The sequence below is a fragment of the Ceratotherium simum genome, chromosome 28 (assembly GCF_057802395.1).
Source record: "Ceratotherium simum simum isolate JZ-2026a chromosome 28, ASM5780239v1, whole genome shotgun sequence".
Classification (NCBI taxonomy): Eukaryota; Metazoa; Chordata; class Mammalia; order Perissodactyla; family Rhinocerotidae; genus Ceratotherium; species Ceratotherium simum.
Window position 1 is genome coordinate 33,612,148 of NC_141927.1, and position 21,548 is coordinate 33,633,695.

General features: G+C 37.7%; 1 protein-coding gene across 1 annotated transcript in view; it reads left to right on the forward strand.

Annotated features, from left to right (window-relative positions):
• The window catches only part of KCNU1 (potassium calcium-activated channel subfamily U member 1), a 133,827-nt gene that overhangs the window by 54,876 nt on the left and 57,403 nt on the right, over positions 1 to 21,548 (forward strand). The window contains exon 19 of the mRNA XM_087418664.1: positions 15,602 to 15,719. Coding sequence (XP_087274790.1) covers positions 15,602 to 15,719 — 118 coding nt within the window. The remainder of the gene's footprint in view (positions 1 to 15,601; positions 15,720 to 21,548) is intronic.

Sequence of the window (21,548 nt, forward strand, 5' to 3'; positions counted from 1 at the left end):
TTCTTGTAGTGGACAGCAAGGTATCCTTTAGTGCAAGTCCTGACTGGTTGCTAAGATGCCTCATTCCCTTCCATCTGTGTCAGTTTCTGTGACAACCAGTGACTCTGTTCCTCTAGCTTTGGGTCACCTTCTGTCATTTGTTACTGAAATCCGTTGTCCCTGCCATACCCTCTGGTCTTGAGGTCTGCATAGCCCCTTTTCCCATATTCCTAGTCTTTTAATTCCATTTATTATTTTGGTCTCTCTGCTGTTTGGGATTTTTCAATCTCCCCATGTATGTATGTATGTCAGGATGTGGGAACCTAGGTGGGTGCCCTCTCAAGCCTTCTCCCTGCTTAAACACACGTGCTGCCAGGTCTCTTTTTCTGTAGTCATCATGCGTTGTTACTAAACACTCCTCCAAGTGCACTCCACTAAGAATCCATATGGAACGGAAGCACCTCTCTCGTTTTTTCCCCTTGCACACCATAAAACTATCATATTTTCCTGCCTAGCTACCCCTCACCAACCTGAAACACTAGTGTGTGTGTTGGGTTGGGGGGGACTGGGTGCTTTCTCAGGCTGTGTCATTTTTTTATAATAGCTTTATCAAGATATAATGCAAATATCATGAAATAAATACCATATTCATTTAAAGTGTACAATAATTCAGTGTGTTTTAGTATGTAAACAGATTTGTGTGACTATCCCCACAATCAATTTTAGAACATTTTCTGTACCTCAAAAAGAAACTCCATACTCAATAGCAGTCACTCCCCATTCTCGTCTACCCACACCCCTAGAAACCACTAGTCTACTTTCTGTCTCTAGAGATTTGCCTGTTCTGGACATTTCATAAAAAGGAAATCATAGTGTGTGGCCTTTTATGTCTGGCAAATTTTACTTAGCAAAGTTGTAGCATGTATCAATACCTCATTCCTTTTTATGGCTGAATAATATTCTGTTGTGGGAATATACTTCATTTTGTTTATTCATTCATCTGTTGATGAACATTTGGATTATTTCCATCTTTTGGATATTGTAGATAATCTTTCTATGAATATTGGTGCACAGATATATGAGTTCTTGCTTTCAATTTTTTGTGTATATATCTGGAAGTAGTATTGCTAATTCAAATATTAATTCAACATTTAATTTTTTGAGGACCTGCCATACCATTTTCCTCAGCAGCTGCGTCATTTTACATGCCCACCAGCAATGCACAAGAGTTGCAATTTCTCCACATCCCAACCGATACTTATTTTCCTTTTTTTAAAATAATAGCCATCTTGGGGCCAGCCTGGTGGCGTAGTGGTTAAATTCACATGCTCCACTTTGGCAGGCTGGGGTTCGCAGGTTCGGATCTCAGGCGCTGACCTACACACCGCTTATCAAGCCATACCATGGCAGGCATCCCACATATAAAGTAGAGGAAGATGGGCATGGATGTTAGCCCAGGGCCAATCTTCCTCAGCAAAAGAAAAAAAAGAGAAAGATTGGCAATGGATGTTAGCTCAGGGCTAATCTTCCTCATACACACAAAAATAATAATAATAATAAAATAAATAAACAAATAAAATAATAGTCATCCTAGTGGGTGTAACGTGGTATCTTATTGTGCTTTTAATTTGAATTTCCCTAATGGTTAATGATGTTGAGCATATTTTCATGAGGATCTTATTGGCCATTTGTATATCTTCTTTGAAGAAACAGCTATTCAGATCTTTTGCCCATTTTTAAATTGGGTTATTGTCTTTCTATTATTGAGTTGTATAAGGTCTTTATGTATTCTAGATACATGTCCCTTATCAGATTTGCAAATATTTTCTCCCATTCTGTGGTTTGTCTTTACATTTTCTTCCTATAATTTGAAGCACAAAAATGTGAAATTTTGATGAAGTCCAATGATGTATTTTTTCTTTTGTTCTTTGTGCTTTTGTGGAATATCTAAGAATGCTTTGACCAACCTAAGGTCACGAAAATTTACTCCAATATTTTCTTATAAGAATTTTATGTTTTTAGCTCTTACCTTTAGGTCTATGACCCATTTTGAGTTGATTTGTGTGTATCGTGTGAGGTAAGGATACAATTTCATTCTTTTCAATGTGGATATCCAGTCGTTAAGCACTATTTTGTTCAAAAGACTATTCCTTCCCCATTGGACTATTCTTGGTACCCTTGGAAGCAACCTAACTGCCCATCAAGGGATGAATGGATAAAGAAACTGTGATATATACACAATGGAATACTACTCAGCCATAAGAAATGATGAAATCCAGCCATTTGTGACAACATGGATGGACATTGAGGGTATTATGCTAAGTGAAATAAATCAGAGGGAGAAGGTCAAATACCGTATGATTTCCTTCATTAAGTAGTAGATAATAGCAACAATAAACAAACACACAGAGACAGAGATTGGATTGGTGGTTACCAGAGGGGAAGGGGGGAGGGAGGAGGGTGAAAGGGATAATTCGGCACATGTGTGTGGTGATGGGTTGTAATTAGTATTTGGGTGGTGAACATGATGTAATCTATGCAGAAATAGAAGTATAATGATGTACACCTGAAATTTATACAATGTTATAAACCAATGTTACAAACCACTGTTACTGCAATAAACAAAAAATTAAAAAAAAAAAACAAACAATGGACGTAAAGGTATAGGTTTATTTCTGGAATATCGGTTCTATTCCATTCATCTGTATGTCTAGCCTTATGCCAGGACCACACTGACTTGATTGCTATAGTTTTATAATAAGTTTTGAAATTAGGAAATATGAATTCTCCAACTTTGTTATTCTTTTTCAAGATTGTTTCGATTATGCTGGTTCCTTGCATTTCCATATGAGTTTTAGGATAAACATGTCAGTTTCTGTAAAGAAGCCAGCTGGGAATTTTGGCTGGCATTGTGTTGAATCTGCAGGTCAATTTTGGAAATATTGCTACTTAACTATAGTAAGTCTTCTGATGCATGAACATGTGATGTCTACATCTATTTAGGTCTTTAATTTTTTTCAATAATGTTTTCTAATTTTCAGATAATAGACCTTACACAACTTTTGTTAAATTGATTCCTAAGTATTTTATTCTTTTTTAACACTATTGTGAATGAAATTGTTTTCTTGATTTTGTTTTCAGATAATTCATTGGTAAGTGTAAAGAAATACAATTGATTTTTGTATATTGATCTTGTATCCTGCAAACTTACTGAATTATTTTCTTAGCTCTAATTTTTTTAATTGCCTTTTATTTCATTTGCTTTCCTAATTGCCCTGGAATAATCTCTAGTAAAATGTTGACTAGAAGTGGTAAAAACTTGTATCCTTGTTTTGTTCCTGACCTTAGGGAGAAAGCATTAGGTATGATATTAACTGTGTGTTTTTCATAGATACCTTTCATTTGTTTGAGGAAGTTTTCTTCTATTCTTAAATTGTTGAGGTTTCTTTTTTTTTTTTTTCATTTTTGATCCTTGTCAAATACTTTTTTTTTTTTTGAGATAAGGATGTGGTTTTTGTCCTTTGTTCTCTTGAAATGGTGTATTATATTAATTGATTTTCAGATGTTAAACCAACCTTGTGTTCCTGGGATAAATCCCATTTGATCATAGTGGACTATCCTTTTTACACGTTCTAGATTTGGTTTGCTGGCATTTTGTTGAGGAAGTTTGCATCTATATTCAGCAGAGATGTTGGACTATCGTTTCTTGTGTTTTTGTGTGTGTGTGTGTGATATCTGTGTTTGCTTTTGCCATCATTGTAAATTTGGACCCAAAGAATGAGTTGGGAAGCATTCCCTCTTCTTTATTTCGGAAAAGTTTGTGAAGGATTAGTGTTAATTCTTCTTTAAACCTTTGATAGAATTTTACCTGTTGAAGCCATCTGGGCCTAACTTTGTTTTTTGATTATTAATTCAATCTCTTTACTTGTTATAGATCTATTCAAATTTTCTTTCTCTTCTTGGTACAGTTTTGGTGGTTTTTTCTTTCTAGGAATTTGTTCATTTAATCTATGTTATCAAATTTGTTCACATAAAAAGTATTGTGTTCAGAAGTATTCCCTCATAATCATTTTTATGTTTGTCAGGTAAGTAATAATATTCTCCCATTCATTTATGGTTTTAGTAACATGAGTATTTTCCCATTTTTGTGGCCAGTCTTATGAAAATAGTTGTAAATTTTGTTGGGCTTTTCAAAGAACCAACTTTCATTTTAATTGATTTTTCTCTATTATTTTTATTTATCTTTTAATTAAATTATTTCCATTCAGACTGGATAAACTCCATTGACCCATCTTTGAGTTGGATGATTTTTTCTTTTGCATGCTTAAATCTGATCTTAAGTTCATCTAGTAAACTTTCATTTCATTTATTATACTCTTCAAATCCAGGATTTCTATTCTTTTTTTTTTTTTATAATTTTAACTCTTTATTGATATTCTCTGTTTTGTGAGACATCATTCTCATATTCCTTTTAGTTGTTTAGATATAATTTCTATTAGCTCTCTGAACATATTTAAAAAAGGCTTTAATAGATTTAAAGTCTCTGACTAGTAAATGCAATGTCTGGGCTTCCTCAGGGATAGTATCTATTGATAGCTTTTTATCCTGTGTATAGGTAATACTTTCTTGTTTCTTTCCATGTCTCATAACTTTTTGTTCAAAATTAAACATTATAAATAGTATAATGTGGTAATTATGGAAATCATATTTCCCTGCCCCCTTCCCCAGTGTTTTTTGTTGTTACTGCTTGTTGTAGGTTCCATTGTTTATTTAGTGACTGACTTTTCTGAACTAATTCCACAAAGTCTGTATCTTTGTCATATGTGGCCACTGAATTCTCCATTCTGTTAGTTTAGTGGTCAGCTAATAATTGGACAGAGATTTTAGTAAATACCTGTAATCAATAAGTCTCCCAGTATTTGTTAAACCATGCACACAGCTGTACACTGTCCTGGGTCCTGAGCATGTGCGGTGTTGGTATAAATATTCCAGAGTTTTTCAAAGTCCCTATGGAGAACTCATTCCTCAATTTTCCTTTTAAACTTTTATTTAGTCTATTGTTTGTCCTGTCTTTTATCCATTGCCTCAGGAAGCTGTAATATTAAAACATTTGATAAAGCTCACTGGGGAGAGGATTTTAGCACTATGTAAGTTCAAATAATATTGAAAAAGACAAGCCATCCAAGTAGGGTCATCCAGGGAACCACCACACGAGTCTAACAATGAGTTTTCTTTGGAAATGAGGCTTTGAAATAAATACAGTTCTGTTCTACTCCCTCTGGTACCAGGAATATGGGGCATTATTTTTCAAGGCTACTGATTAGCTAGGGAGTTGTGGATGGGGCTAGAATAAAGTAAAATACCACAAAGCATTCTGTTCTGAGATATATTCATTTTTCATAAATAAATGTTTCTTGGGTTGCTGCTGGTTAGTTTTCAGAGGTCTGAAAAACTTGATTCTGACAGTTTTTGTCAGTTTATTCTTTGTTTTTATGGAGGGGCAAACATTCTGAAGTCCTTCTTCCACCATTTTTTCTGGTGTCTCATCTTCATTTTTGAAAGATAATTTTACTGGATGTAGAATTCTTGGTTTACAGTTTGAATATAGAATTCCTGGTTGACTAGTTGATGATGGTTTATTTATAGGACACTTTGAATATGTCATCCCACTGACTTCCAGCCTCCATTCTTTCTGATGAGAAGTCATCTGTCAGTCTCATTGAGTTTCACTTGTAAATCACTTTTTGTTTGTCTCTTGCTGCTTTCAAGGTTTTCTTCTTGTCTTTGGCTTTCAGCACTGTTACTATAATATGTCTGTGTCTGGGTCTCTTTACGTTTGTCCTACTTGGGGCTCATTGAGATCTTTGGATGTGTTATGTAATAGACTAAGTAATGGCCCCAAAGATATTCACACCCTAACCCCTGGAACCTGTGAATGTTACCTTATATGGCAAAGGGAACTTTGCAGATGTGATTAGATTAAGGATCTTGAGATGGAGAGATTATCCTGGATTATCTATGTGGAGTCTAAATGCAATCACAAGGGTCCTCATAAAAGGGAGGCAGAAGGAGAAGATTTAACCACATGCATAAGAGAAAAAGCCTTGTGGTTAAAGAAAGCAGATAGGAGCAGATTCAGAGAGATAAAATGTTATGCCACTGTATTTGAAGAGGGAGAAGGGGCCACAAGGCAAGGAATACAGGAAGCTTCTAGAAGCTAGAAAAGGCAAGGAAATGGATTCTCCCCTAGAACCTCTGAAGGGAATCTAATACTCTGATTTTAGGCCAGTGAAAATCATTTCAGACTTCTGAACTTCAGAACTGTAAGAGAATAAAGGAAGGTTGTTTTAAGTTCATGGTAATTTGTTACAGCATTATAGGAAAATAATACTTAATATTTTTCATCAAATTTGGGAAGATTTCATTCATTATTTCTTTAAGTATCTTTTTCTGCTCCTTCGTTTCTCTTCCCTCCTATTGGTCCTCCCTTTGCATGTGCATGGTACACTTAATGGGGATCCACATTTTTCTGAAACTGTTACTTTTTCTTCATTCTTTTCTTTCTCTCTGGCTCACTCTCACTCTTGATTTTTTGGATTGCATAATCTCTATCAATTTCTCTTTATATTTGCTGTTTCTTTCTTCTGGCAAATCTGTTGGGCTCTGCATTAGTCTCCAATTGCTACTGTAACAAATTTAGTGGCTTAGTGATAAATTAACATTTATCATCTTACCATTCAGAAGTCTGGGCAGGGGTTAGTCAGCATGGCTATGTTTCTTTATGTAAGTTCTAGGGGAGAATCAATTGTCTTGCTTTTTTCGGCTTGCAGAGGCTGTCTGTATTACTTGGCTCATGGCTCCCTTCTGTCTTCAAAGCCAGCAATGTCTTTATCACTTCTCATTACTCTGATTCTGCTTCCCTCATCACATCTCTTTCTCTGACTCGGGTTCTTCTGCCTCCCTGTTCCACATTTAAAGAACTCCTGTGATCACATTGGGCCCACCTGGATAATCCAGGAAAATCTCTTCAGGTGTGCTGATTAGCACCTTTAATTCCATCTGCACCTTGAATCCCCCTTGCTGTATGTAACATAACATATGGACATGTTCTGGGGATTAGGACATGGGCATCTTTCAGGGAGGGGGACATTTTCTGCCTACCATAAGCCCCTTGATTCATTTCCTAGGCCTGTCATAACAAATTGCCATAAACTTGGTGGCTTAAAACAACAGAAAATTATTTTCTCACAGTTCTGAAGCTAAATGTCTGAAATAAAGGTGCCAGCAGTGCCACACTCCCTCCAAAGGCTCTAGGGGAGAATCCTTCCTTGTGTCTTCCAGCTTCTGCTGTCTCTTGGCATTCCTTGCTTTTGGCAGCATGACTCCAATCTCTGTCTCCATCTTCACATGACCCTCTCTCCTATGTCTCTCCCTCATGTCTGTCTGTTTTCTTCTTCTTATAAGGATACCAGTCATTGGACTTAGAACTCATCAAAAATCCAGGGTGATTTCATCTTCAGATCCTTACCTAATTACATCTGCAAATATGCTATTTCCATTTAAGGCACTGTATTAGTCAGCTTGGGCTGCCATAACAAAATACCACAGACTAGGTGGCTTAAACAACAGAAACTTATTTTCTCATGGTCCTGGAGACTGAAAAGTCCAAGATCAAGGTGCTGGTCGATTCAGTTTCTGGTGAGAGCTTTCTTCTTGGCTTGCAGATGGCTGCCTTCTCACTGTGTCCTCACATGGCAGAGAGAGTGAGCTCTTCTCTCTCTTCTTCTTATAAGGACACTAATCCTATCAGATGGAAGCCCTGTCTTTATGACCTCAGTTAGCCTTAATTACTTCTGTAAAGACCCTATCTCCAAATACAGCCACATTGGGAGTTAGGACTTCAACATATAAATTTCAGAGGGACACAATTCAGTTCATAATAGTCATATTCTGAGGTTCCAGGTAGACTTGAATTTTGGGAGACACTGTTCAATCCACTAACCCCTCTAGTGAATAATTAACTTCAGTTCGTGTACTTTTCAACTATAGAATTTCCGTTTGGTTCCTTTTTAAAATTCCTATCTGTTTATTGATATTGTCTTCTTGAAGAGACATTGTCATGCATTTCTTTACTTCTTAAGTCATAGTTTTCTTTAGTTCTTTGAACATATTTATAATAGCTTTTCTGAAGACTTTATCTGCTCAGTCTGACATCTGGATCCTTGCACAGGCAGTTTCTGTTGTCTGCTTTTTTCACCCCTTTGCCTTGTTTGTGGTTTCCTGTTTCTTTGCACCTCTCATAATTTTTTTGTTGAAACCTAGACTTTTAGATAATATATTGTAGCAACTCTGGACACCAGGGCTTGTCATTGCTTTTTTGATTGGTTGGTTAGTGACTTGGTTGGACTGTTTCATTGAAATCTATTTCCATTGCAGTGTGAAGCCTCTGATGTTGCTCATTGAGTGCAGTGTTGGACATGCACACAGTCACCCTGGTATGACAGTGGTTTTAGCAGGGCTCTTTGTAATTGTTTCCTTCCCTGATCTCTCTGTTAAGCTCTCTGCCTCTGTTGGTATCACACCCAGATCTTAGGCTACACTAATTGGCTGCAGATCACTCTATTATTTTTGACAATACCCTGAGGCATATATTGCCCTACAGTATTATCCAGTTAAATTTGGACCCCTTTGCAGCAGTAGTTTTTGAGGCCAGTCTTTGAGGTTTGTTCTGACCCTGAGAGAACAATTATTAGCTGTCTTTTTTCCTGGTTCACTATATAGTAAATTCTGGCCTATGGTTTACCTTGTTGTTCTCTGAGTTACTCGCCTGCACTTAATTGTTTGCCACCAGAATCACCATTGTTTTCAAGAGTATCCTTGGCCTTGAACTTCTCCACACTCCGTTCCAAGTAAAGCCAATTCCATTGGGAAGAGCTTCAGAGCTCTCTGTTCTTATGACCTGCTTCTCCCTCTGGGCAAAAATCTCTGAGCCTTCGCTCCAGAGTTTGGGAGATAGGGACAGTGGTCTACTTCTCTTAAGGTGACACACCTGCTTTTTGAGCAGGACACTGGGCATTGGTGGTAGCTTCTGGTCTTCTTGGCTTGCCTCTCCCACTATGAAACATGTGCCGTGGGTGTAAGCTGGGATGAGGATAATCAGTGCTCCATTCTATTCACCCTGTGAGGGCAGGGCCTCTATCCTAAGAATGAGGGCTGTGTGGAGGAAGAGAGCCTCCATCCTCTTGGCTGTACTCACCTGAAATTTAGCCTCTGCAACACGGAGCTGGGGGAATCCAAAATGCTGGTGCCCTTTCCCTCCCAGAGACATATCATAGCCCTTGACTGGGAGCTGGAGAGAGAGGGAGCTCTGTATTCTTGGGCACACTTACAGAATGGAGCTTCTATAACACTTAGTTGGGGTTGGAGGGAAGGAAGCAGTTTGTGGCTCAAGTGCCACAGACTCCTGCAGTTCTTACTAAGATTTAGCATAATTTCTTGAATAATTTTACTTCATTTGCTATATCCCCCTAGGACAATTTCTAGAGAATTTAAATGGCTGTGTGTTTGTTAATAATTTTCATTAGTTATCGTTACACTGAGGAGCGTTTCCATGGAGTTTCTCATGCTGTTGTTCCACATGTAGAACTAAAGGCTCTATCTTAACCCTATCTTTATTTTCTCTGAGTCTTTCAATTTTTCCTTGAAGATCTCAGACAATTTGGGGCATAGAAAGAAACTATTCCTATGTAATTTCCTGCAATCCCTATTGTCTGTGGTGTTTGTAACTGAATGCTTGAGTCTGAAGAATATTGTTAATTAAATGGGCTTCAAGATCCTATATTGGATTCATAAGTAAAACATTGACTTTTTTGCATTCTATAACAATATGAATCTTTCTTGAGGCAATGGATGAGGCTGAATAAATAGGAGAAAGGTCTCATTAAAAAAGGTGTGAATAAGAAAGAAAAAATAATACATTAAAAGTATCATCTCAGTACACATATCTTTATACTATATGAAAATTTAGCACGGTTTCTTGCAGTAGACTTATCCCTGTAAACACAACGTACAAATCAAACTTTTGCAAATAAATTATACCCATTCATATGCATGCACTGTCAGTCATTTTGCAAAACAAAAATGTTTTCTAAAAATGAATAATCACCTCTTTAGCTGACTATTAAGAGTGATTTTACTATAAATATTTTAACAGAGGAAGTTGCTCTAGTATAGAGATGGAAAGATTTTTGTATAAAGAGAAAGGCTCTGCCTTTATATTTGTAGATATAACAAATTTTAAAAATTCTGTGGCATGTATTGTATAATATCTAGGGAATAAATTAGTAAGACTTTCAATTTACAATCTAATGTTAGAGCTTTGATGTAGTTATCTCATTCCTCAGAATATTTCATTCTTCTCATAATAGAATTATTTCTTCTTCCTGACCCATATTGATCCTTCCTGATTACTCCTACCAAGACTATCCCACTGCATCCAGCAGAAATCTACTAATCTGGTGCCAAGATTCTTAAACAGCAGGCAAGGAGCAAGTCAGCTGTTCTCGACTTCAGTTTGCCAGATGATGGCAGCAGAGTACCATGAAACGCTCATGGGTCAGGTGTCTAGAGGGTAGACTTGTGTGTGGATGTGAATCTGGAGAGCTGGTTCTAGCCAAAATGTGCAAAGAGGACATCGCTGTAGAAGGGGACTGCTTGGCCCTAATGTTTGACAGTCATGATAATATCTGGATATTCTCCCAGAGAATTAGCTTTCAAGAAGGACTTAGGAACTTACCAATAAATGACAAAATAGAGAACTTACTGACTTTGGATTAGTACAGATTTCAGGTTGACAATTTCATGTTTTCAGAGCCAGATGAAGACTATTCCCAGCCCACTCCCTTCAAATAATTATCTCTTTATTGAGCTCATTAAGTTTGCTGGATCCCACCAGTTTCTTCCTCCTACTGTACTCAATGAGAATGCAGAAGACACGAATTCTGACACAGCTGTGCCACTGATTAGCTGTGGTTTAGGGAAGATGGTACCTTTTGGGGTCTCAGTGTCATCATTTCCAAACCGGGCAGTCCTCATCATCTCTGTGGCCCTGTTCAATTCTGATATTCTATGATTTCTGATCCCTCTTCCTTTGATTACCTCCATTTTTCTAAACTAGAACCACACCAGAGATTTTCCACTTAAGTTCACAATCCAACATTTTAGAGAGGCAGCATGGAAAAGAACATAGATTCTGGATTGGTCACTTCTTAGCTGTGTGACTTTAGACAAATTTAAGTTCTTAGTGTGCTTCAGATTTCTGAAAAATGTCGAAATATTATTACATATCTCAGATGGTTAAATGAGAATATTAGTACATAAAGAGTATACAAATTGAGTATATTAATATAAAAAGCATTAAGACCAGTGCTTGGAAAATAGTAAGTACAGTGTGTATATTAATGATCGTATTACCCATGGGAACATAAACTCAAAAAGAATCTCATTATTTCCTTTCTCATCAATGAAATACAGATGGAATAAGAATTGGCAGTCCTAGTAGATTACATTTATTTGAACCCATTCCCTGATGTTTTTTGGATTCAGATCATGAAGACCAGGAGGGCTAGGCTTCAGAGCAGGAGGAGTAATTGTCTTCTGCTTTTCTGCTTAATGTAATTAGATAAGCTATTGTGCAGGAACTATCCCAGCCCCAACTATACAGTTCGCTGCCTGCTTTTTCACCATTGAAATCTCTAAAACCTAAGGTTTTAGAGTGGTGGTCTTCAACCAGGACAGGGAGCAGTCTCTAACTCCTCTAATCTCCACCCCTTGAGAATTATTTTAGAGTACTCATTAAAATATTAATTTTTGCCATGGAGTTGCATCTAAAGGAGAGGGGAATTATTGAAAAAGAAATTGGAAAGAGTGTGAAAGGTGTCAGGGACAGGAAGAAATGTTAGGAAATGGTTTGAATAGGTGGGCCAAACTTGAATTGACCCCATTTTACAGTTTTCTTTAGGTTTGGTCCTGGGTCACTTTTTTCATAAACATGGAAGACTAATTGATCTCTTCAAGAAGGGAGTCACCCCAGCCAATGTTCCCTTGGGAGGAGAATTCCAAACCCAGAAGGTTGAGATGTAACTACCCTCATGAATGTACCAGCTCGTCTCCTTCGCTTGGCTTTCCTAAGCAGCTCTGAAGTCCAGTCAGAGCTCTCCTCCTGTCTTCTTCTCTAAAGCAAGGTCAGGGGCTACATGTCCACTGAATTCCAATAAAAGGGAAAGCAGCTTGGTAATACATCCACAAAGACCATACACCAATGTCTTGTATTCTTATATTCATAGCAATTGTTATCATTCTGCTAACCCTACAGTTGACAAAATGGGGGTCCATTTTGTCCAGTCCTTAGTGTCCATCTCCACCTTAGCTGTGACCCTATTTTTTTCTTATCCCAATGATTCCACTAGCTTCCTACTGGGGTTCCCTGGATCTAGCTTCTTTTTATGCCAATCCATGCCGTCTTTCACGGCTATAATGATTTTCCTGAAATAAAGTTCCTATCATGAATAGATTTACAAATAAATAACTAAATAAATAGGTGAATATTATCCCCACTTTTGCAAGACTAAGGCATTGGCTTGATCTGTTGTCCTGCTGCTTCTTTAGCTCCTAAGAGCAGTTGTTCTTATCCAGAATACATGATATCACTTTTCAGGTGTGTCACAATGATTGGTAAATACTAAATTTTCTAAATAATTACAACAATTTAGCTATTTAGTAAACTAGAGCATACGCAGAATTATCCAAGTAATATAGGAATTATTTTCACTCATTTGAACTATGATAAGATTTCTTGAGGGAGAGAGGAAGAAGTAGAATCATTGCTATCCATATGGAAATCATATATGAGGCATGTCTTAACATGCAATCCTAATTATATATGCCAAGAAAGGAAAATGTTTGCCTGTAGCTTTCAAGGAAATCACTCCTTGAAGAAGAGAGAAAGATAATCAAATTGTTGGCCATGTATAGGACTTTCATTTTTTTTTCTCAGTCATTCACAGGTCTTAGATGCTGTGTCTTTTTTGATGTCTAATGTTTTATCCAGAAACCTTCTCTAGAATATCCATTGGGAAGTCATAGTAAGCCATGGCAAGACATTAGCAGTCTGGCTAGAGTATTAGGCAAAAATCCATCCTATTTTTTTTCTTTCCGGAAATGTGAAAAAATAATTACACACCATCAGCTGTAGATAGATAAAAATATAAATAAATAAAATGATCAAACTCTCTTCGAATGGAGTCAGAGAAACTTCAGTTGCTTATCTACTGCCTTGAGAGAGGAGACTTCGCTTTCCTGTTTTTATTTTATTCTTTGCATTTTTCCCAAATGTTTGAAGCAGCATAGAAACTCGGGAGAAGGGCAACAATCAATTGTTGCACATTCTTAACTGTCTTATCTACAACCTGTAGAGAGAACACTTTGAGACTTGTTTTTGAAGGTCATTAGGATTATCGAATTTAGAGTTGGAAGGGACCAAAAGAGATCATGTGGGGGAGTTCATCTTTCATCTTCAGGCAGCCAACACAGAGCCAGAGACTTCACCAGTCTTCATACTGGCTGTTCTTTCCAACCCCCAAATGCATGCACATACTTTCATGAATATGAAACCTTCCAAAATTATACAAATCATTAATGTGCTTTTAGAAGAGATTTTGTTAAGAATGACACAAGGGGAGAGTTACAGTTTCAGCAAAAATTTCAAGGTTCATACATAGCACTCACTTCACCCACTTATTCTCTCCCAGCCTTTTTCTATTACCTGGCAAATGTTGTTGGCTGGAGAGTTAGGCTCTGAGAAAGCAGAGGCTTCCCGAAAGTTCCATTGTTCCTTAGCCAGTTTGGGCATGTTGCCTTTTGCATTCCATAGCTTAGCTTCTATCATGTGTACCAAGCCGGCTAGCTTTTAAAGACTGACAGTTGGTAACACACTAGTCCTCCCTCAGATTTTTCTTCAGATGTTCTCTTCCTGAGCCATTCCCTCCAGGGCAAAAGGTAACCACAAAATAAGGAAACATCAGTCAACCTGAAAACCCCCATCAAGCCTCCGTATGTAAGTGAAGGCTTCTCAGGCTTACAGGTAGGGAGCAATCTCACTCCAAACCTAGCTCTTAGCATACCTGTGTGATGCAATTATTGCTGATTTAAGCTGACAAATCACATATCCAAAGGATATTCCTCTTCTTCCAGAAGTGTGTTTTGACACAACTGATATTTTCTATGGATTAGAATGGTTCATAAAGAATTATATTAAAAGAAGAGGGATACCAAGATGTTTTTGTGGCTCTTTCTGTCTGCCATTGTCCAAAACCTGGTGATATGTCAGTTTAAATCCTTGTTGCACATGAACTCCCCATTCTGAGTAGACTAAGTACAAAGATGATTCTTAAACTGACGCAGGAGGAAAAGGTCATGTCTCTTTTCTCCATTTGAGTGGGCAGGAGAAGAGGAGTAGCAGTGATGGCTACTCTTTGACTTTGTCCATCTCCTTGGTAACTTCACACACAATCTCCCCATCTTTGATCACCCAGCAGTCAGACTCAGGCAAGCAGAGAATGCAGGGTCCTTAAAAAGTGAAAGAGAATCATTTAACTTAAATATACCTCCCCCCAACATTGCTCAAATAATTTATACCTATGATAACCAAAGATTCTGTACCCAGTTTTCTTTCAGATTACCTTTCAAAGCCTCCTTTGGAATGTTATTTTTTATCACAATATCAAGTGCCAATTCTTATGGACCAACAATGGCTTCCTAGCCCAGCGTTTTGAAAGGATTCCTAGGGTTGAATCTGGGTCTGGAATAAGAATGACATGATTGAGTACCAACATATGGGTACAGGAAGAAGTAATGGCTCATATGTCAGTGTTTTCCATCTCAATGCAGCTTCCTGTTGCTCATTTAATTATTAAATTTCAAACATTCTTGCATTTACCCTCACAATCACCCTTTGAAGTCCCAGTATTATCCCCATTTTGCAGATTGGACAATTATTTGCTTTTGTTATTTTCAGATTTGGAAATTCACAAATCTTTTGAGATATAGCTCATGTAAGATCGAGAGTCTTCAAAAGTTAAAATTAATAATAAAGCAAGCCTTGAAGGAAAAATAAACTAGAAGGAGGCAATATCCAAGAAGAATGAATTGCAGCCTGAGCAGTATCTACAGAAGGGAGAAGGAGGCTTGTATAGTGATCCTTTTTTAGAGTCCTATAGTGGCTCTAGACCCTGCCTGTAGCAGGAAGTCTCCCCAGATGCCAAACTCTTGGGTGAAATGGGAGGAGTGATGGGTTAGAAAGGTGCAGCTGCAACTCAATAGGTACTTATTCTAAGCATACTGTATGGTATTGAAATCCTCACAATCATTTTCCACCTGCTCTCTAACTCTATAGAAGGAAATTAAAGAGTTTTCTATAATTCATCCTTAGAATTAGTCAGTAGCTAAGGAATCACCAGCCTCTCCCTAGTCGAAGGCCTAGAAATGTCTCAGCCATAGGAATGGTCCAAAAATCCCTTATTAGGAGATATTATGCCAGCTCACTAAGATTGCTATGCTATTGCAGGGGCCACAATAATGGTAAAGAGAAGCAGCGTGAAGGAATTCTCCTCTGATACAGAAATGGAGGATTCTATGCAAGGGCTACAGTCAAACATGGCGAGCACCTTGAGCTTTACCACCAGGTAAGAGCCTCAGAGAATCCTGGTCCCCTATGGCTTTCTGAGAATCACTGGGCAATAAAAATTTGACTTAAATCAAAATATTTGCTTTATCAGCTCCTATACTAACCAATTGAATTGTTCCTCACCAACATGAATTCATCCCTACTTCTCCCAATATCATTAAGCTAAGCAAATATACCTCCCCCCAACATTGCTCAGATAATTTATACCTATGATAACCAAAGATTCTGTACCCAGTTTTCTTTCAGATTACCTTTCAAGCACTCTAGAAATGTGGGTTTGGGTGAAATTTCAACTACTTCCAAATGGCTTTTCTATTAATCCATCCCCTATTATTTCCAACAAATTGATGATGAGATTGCCTTTGTTTTTGAATCCACAAAATAGGGTCAACAAATTCTTCCTCCCCCATTTTCTTTTCCCTACAGATCTTTAGTACATTAAAACCTTGATTAACAGGGTTGGACGTGGAAGGTGATCTGTTTAGTAGATTTTAAACAGAAGGTTGATCTAATATGTTGGCAACATTTTAGTTTGGTAGCTATAGTATACCAGGAAAGTCTTTAATGATTGAGAATTGTGATTGTCTACAGGTAAGTATTGTATTATCAGCAGAGTGCAGTCATTGTGCTCTGGCATTACATAAGTTCAAAGGCTGGCTTTAAGCTGTGTGATCTTGGGCAAGTTGCTTTACTCCTATGTATCTCCATTTTGCTATCTTAAATAAGTATGACAGTAATGAATACTTTGTAGGTGTTTTATAATGATTCAATAAGATTAGTTATTTAAAGCACTTTGCTTGATTCCTGGCTGAAAGTAAGTGCTCATGAAATGTTTGTTATTGAAATTATCAAATATTATATTAGGAAGGTGTATGAAATTGAACTGAATATGTAATAAGTGCAGAGTCTTCCAAGGATATGGATTTTGAAATAAATCCTTGATCTTGTTTTTGCTGTAATTTCACCTCTTTTATTAGTACATGAAGAATCATGCTTCTGTTTACTTGAGGACTGTGGATGGATGGTCTGGTTAATGGAGGTTTTACTCTACCTCTCCCACAGGTGAGGCAGGTGTCAGATGTTTGAGCCGCTGAAGGTGCCACCACTTCATGTGTGCACTTTCTAAGAGGAATATAAGTCTAAAAGTCATAGGAATTATAGTTTCTGCCCTTCTTGCCTTCCGTTCCAGGATTTTATGAAACTAAGTGAGATAATCTGTGGGACGGGATTAAGAACTGTTGGGAGGGGCCGGCCCCGTGGCTTAGTGGTTAAGTGCTCGCGCTCTGCTGCTGGCGGCCCGGGTTCGGATCCCGGGCGCGCACCGACACGCCACTTCTCCAGCTATGCTGAGGCCGCGTCCCACATACAGCAACTAGAAGGATGTGCAGCTGTGACATACAACTATCTACTGGGGTTTTGGGGGGAAAAAAATAAATAAATAAAATCTTTAAAAAAAAAAAAAAAAAGAACTGTAGGGAGGAAAGGTGCTGTGGAATTTCAGAAATTCACATTTTGCCTCACTCTTAATGACAACAAAACAGCTACAGACTAGCATTGGGATTTACAGATAATTTTTTCTTCTTTTAAAACGGTTGGTAAATAAGTATTTATTAAATACTTCTATGTGCTAAGTAGGCACTGTGCTTGATGCGTTTGTAAATATAGAAATCATGTTTCAACCCCCGTGCAATCTAGTTGAGTAAACAAGATGAATTCATATGAAATAAATCAGAGGCCAAATAAGACAACATTCCTTCAAGTGCTGCATTGGTGATTCCTGCAGGAGGTCAAAGGAGGAAGAAGTCAATGAGGGCTGGATAGATTGTTCCAGAAGGTTTCCTGTGGGAGGTGGGATTTAGAAAGGTAGAAGAGAGTGGGAATCTCACCTCCTGTGAAGGATATGACATGGGCAAGGCATGGGGGAAAACATGGAGCCTTCCATGCACCAGCTAGCCTGACTGGAGGTGAGAATACATGGTGGAGTGCTGTGAGAAATAACATCTCAAATTTCTTAAGAGTACATTCTTTGCTATTGGTATTGTGGCATGTGTGTATAAATGTGTGTACACTATGTATATGTTAATGCAAAGTTGTTACAAAAATATGATTCAAATTTTAAAATTGTTTTGAGAATATAAAGACAACATATGTGATAACCCATAGAGTGGTCCAATCATGTTTATGCTTTCATTTATTCTTTCCCTTGACTTCTCTGTAGTAATAGAGGATGGGCAAGTCACGGATAATCAAAAGCCACAGACAATCCTTAAATGTAATTGTAATCATTCAATTTCACTGACTTTTCTCACTGTTTTTTAGCGAAGCCATAAAAACAAAATGATTTAACTTATTGGTATTTTTCCCATTGTCTTTAATTCCCCCATTGTCGATGATAAATAAGGAAATGGTCTAAAGCAGGCATCTAAAAGGAGAATTGATCCAGATGGCCTGATCCATCCATAGACTGGGCCTATCCGCCCTGTGTCTGGCCAGGGGACCCCTAAATATGCTTTAAAAGCCCCTAAAGAAGGGCAGAAGTGGTGATAGTTACCCATCCAGATCTTCTCCTAAAATGATGCTTAATCCACTTGTACCTCTTAATTTAAAAGCAACATATGTTCACATGAACTACAGAGGCTTAGAGAAAAGACTAATCAGGGCCATACTGCTGATTAGACGGTGGTGTACATTTGAATACATGAATGCCATTTGTGGGTGAATTTCTGTGATAATTCCTCAATGGAGTTGGTTAGCTCAGTTGATTTAACTGTAGTGTTAATGGATCAGTAACAGATCCTGCTCTACTTAGTACTAGAGAATAGGGTTGGGATTCTTTGTTTTGTTTTTTGTTTATTACTCTTTTTATTTGCAAGGCAAAGATAACTCCAGCCAGCAAATTGGCAAACATATGTCCTAGGTAGCAACAATAAGTGGTAAAATACACTTGATGGCTTAATCGAGACAAGTAGGCATTATTGGGGAAAAAAATGTGAAATGTGTGGCATGTGCTATTTTTGATCCACTTTTGATGTGTTAATAGTACTACATTCACATACCAAAAACAGCGTAATATTATTTATAGTTTTGCTGACAATGGGCTTGATGCTTTTAAAGATGTAATCTTCAGGCCACCAGTGGGTTTTCTGGGAAGTTCAGAAACTACTCTCTTCTATTCTTAGTACTTGAAGCAATACAGACAGCCCTAACTTACACAAAAGTTATAGTCCAATATTTCATTGCACCCCTGGTATCTTTCTTTTCCCATAGAATAAACAATGTTATAAATAGCACTTGGATTCTCAGACTAGCACACAAAAATCTGTTTAATAGATGGTAATTAAATGTGTATTTGTAGAATAAATAAACAAACACTAGCTCTATTCACCTGAATTCTGTGTCCTTAAATCAAGGCGTCATGTAATATTAGAGAGTGAAGATGAATATCCCCTTTTCATTTTCAGATGATAAAGTTAGACCTATGCAAAACTTGATGATAAATAGAAATACATCTCAACCACTCCTGGAGCCCAGTTGCCTCTCTTCCAATTTCTTTGCCATACTGTGGCCACCCTACTTTGGGTAAGCTTAGGAGAGTTCTGCCAATTTTACTGTTCTACAGTCATTTACCATTCTCTGCTTCTCCTCTATCAAAATTCACTTTTTCAGTAAAACTTATTTTAATTAGATATTAGAAAAAAAGATTTAGATACAACTAAATCATATTGTATTGTGTCTGACCAATAACACAACAACCACACTAAGTCATTCAGCATTTTCAAAAGTAAGTGTTTCCAAACTCAAGTAGATATTGATAGATATCTAATCAATGAGACAAAGGCAGAAATTTCCAAGCAGTGCATGATAGATCTGGGTCAAGAGAGGAAATCATTTCTAATAGAGAGGTTTGTCTTCTTTGGACACATTAGCCCTTCCCTAGAAATCCTCCATCCAGGTCTGCTGAATTCAACTCTTACACATTATATTGAAATCTAAGTACTTTCCCATATAACTTCCCTTCCCACTATGTCTTTGTGAAACTTATGGCTATGATCATATTTATAATATTAACCTCCTCTTCTTTTAGAGAGACCAGAGACCATGGACATTACTTTCTCTCTTTCTTAATGTCCAACCCAGCTCTTTAAAATTCAAGTGGCCTACAAATGTCAGCCATGAGCATTACCCCTGTGGCAAGCATGAGCCCTACATCATCACCCTTTTTAGCCTTTAAGCTTCAGTTTCCTCATCTGCAAATTAGAGATAATATTAAACCTAAATAGTTGAAATGTTGTGAGGATTGAATGAGATGAAACAGATTAAGTTCTTGTATAGCGCCTAACACACAGTAAAAATTGAACAGGTGAAAAATGGTTCATGTTGTTGTTGTTCTGTTCCCCCATGCCCTTCTGCCATCATTTCCCATGCTTTTGTAACCAATTTCTGCCACATTTAGGGGGAGAGGGTTTGAAGTTTAAGACCTTCCAGAATTTCATTCACTGTCTACCACCCCGCCCATAGACCGTCAGCTTGACGGAGCATGTCAACAGGGTTTTCAATGAGGATCTATAATGCAGCACCTCCCATGGTACAGTCACTTTGCCACATCCAAGTCTGCCTGTAGCTTGCTGTTCCCCCTCCAGAATACTCTTTTCATGGCAATTCTACCTCCTTCCTTGGCTGTTTTCCGGCACAACCAGTCCCATAGCAGTCTTCATTTTCTGAGCAAATTATAGTCCATTGAGAAAGACTGCCAGGATATTCTCTGCTGGGCCAGAAGCTTGTTAGTATAAGAGGTACACTGACCGTAAGGACATGTGGAAATCCATCCAACTGGGGGAAATTCTTTCTCTTCTGGCACACTCACTTCCTGGCCTATATAATTTATGCACAGGCATGACTCCTGAGACATCTGTCCCTAGGACCCCTCACTTTCAGGTGCTATGCCCCCTCACTGCACACACACACATTATTCTCTTAGGAAATGAAGCTGGACCCTTCTTCCCTTTTTACTCTCAGTTCTGCACACCTTATTGGATTCTGTGCCCCAGATGATGTAGGCAAGAGAAATACCATCCTTTAGTCTCAGTGATGTCTGAACTACTAAGGACCAGCTTCCAGAGTCTTTCTAGGGGCAGAAGATTAGATATAAATCACCATACATTGTTCTTCTTTTCTCTCCACATCCTGTCTGAGCTTTCTACAGAAACTGATCATATGAGATTATCTGAGCAGGTACTTTTTTTCTTTTCTTTCATATTAAGCTTTTAAAATGACTTTCCCTCTATATAAGCATAGACTTGTCTGAGTTAAATATAGTCCCTAACTAGTAAATCAAAAGCCTTCTTTGATTCCTTCATTCATATATGCTTATTGAATACGCCCTCACTGTAGCATTTCAAATCATGTTCTAGAAATCCACATTTACTTAATACTGTATAGCCAGCATTTCATCTTTCAGAGTTACTGTTCTCTAAGAGTCCAAATAGCACTTATGTTCCTAGTCCTATGATTTCCTGAGATTCCAGAACCTCTAAAGGTGCCTTTCTCATTTCAATTGATGTTATTGGGATACATACGAGTCACTAGCAGGAGTATGTGTCGGCTGTGAACTTTAATAAGCATCTTCATCAAGTCTCAACACAAAGTCCAAAGAAAACAGTAATACGAATGTATCCACATATAGTTATAGGTATAGGTATGGGGGTCGGGATAGAGATAGACACATGCACTACACATATGGAAAGGCTATTTTGAAGTTCCAAAGACGGATGAAAGAATTAGAGTGGCAGGGAATAGAAGAACAAAAATTTGGAAAGAATGCATAGGT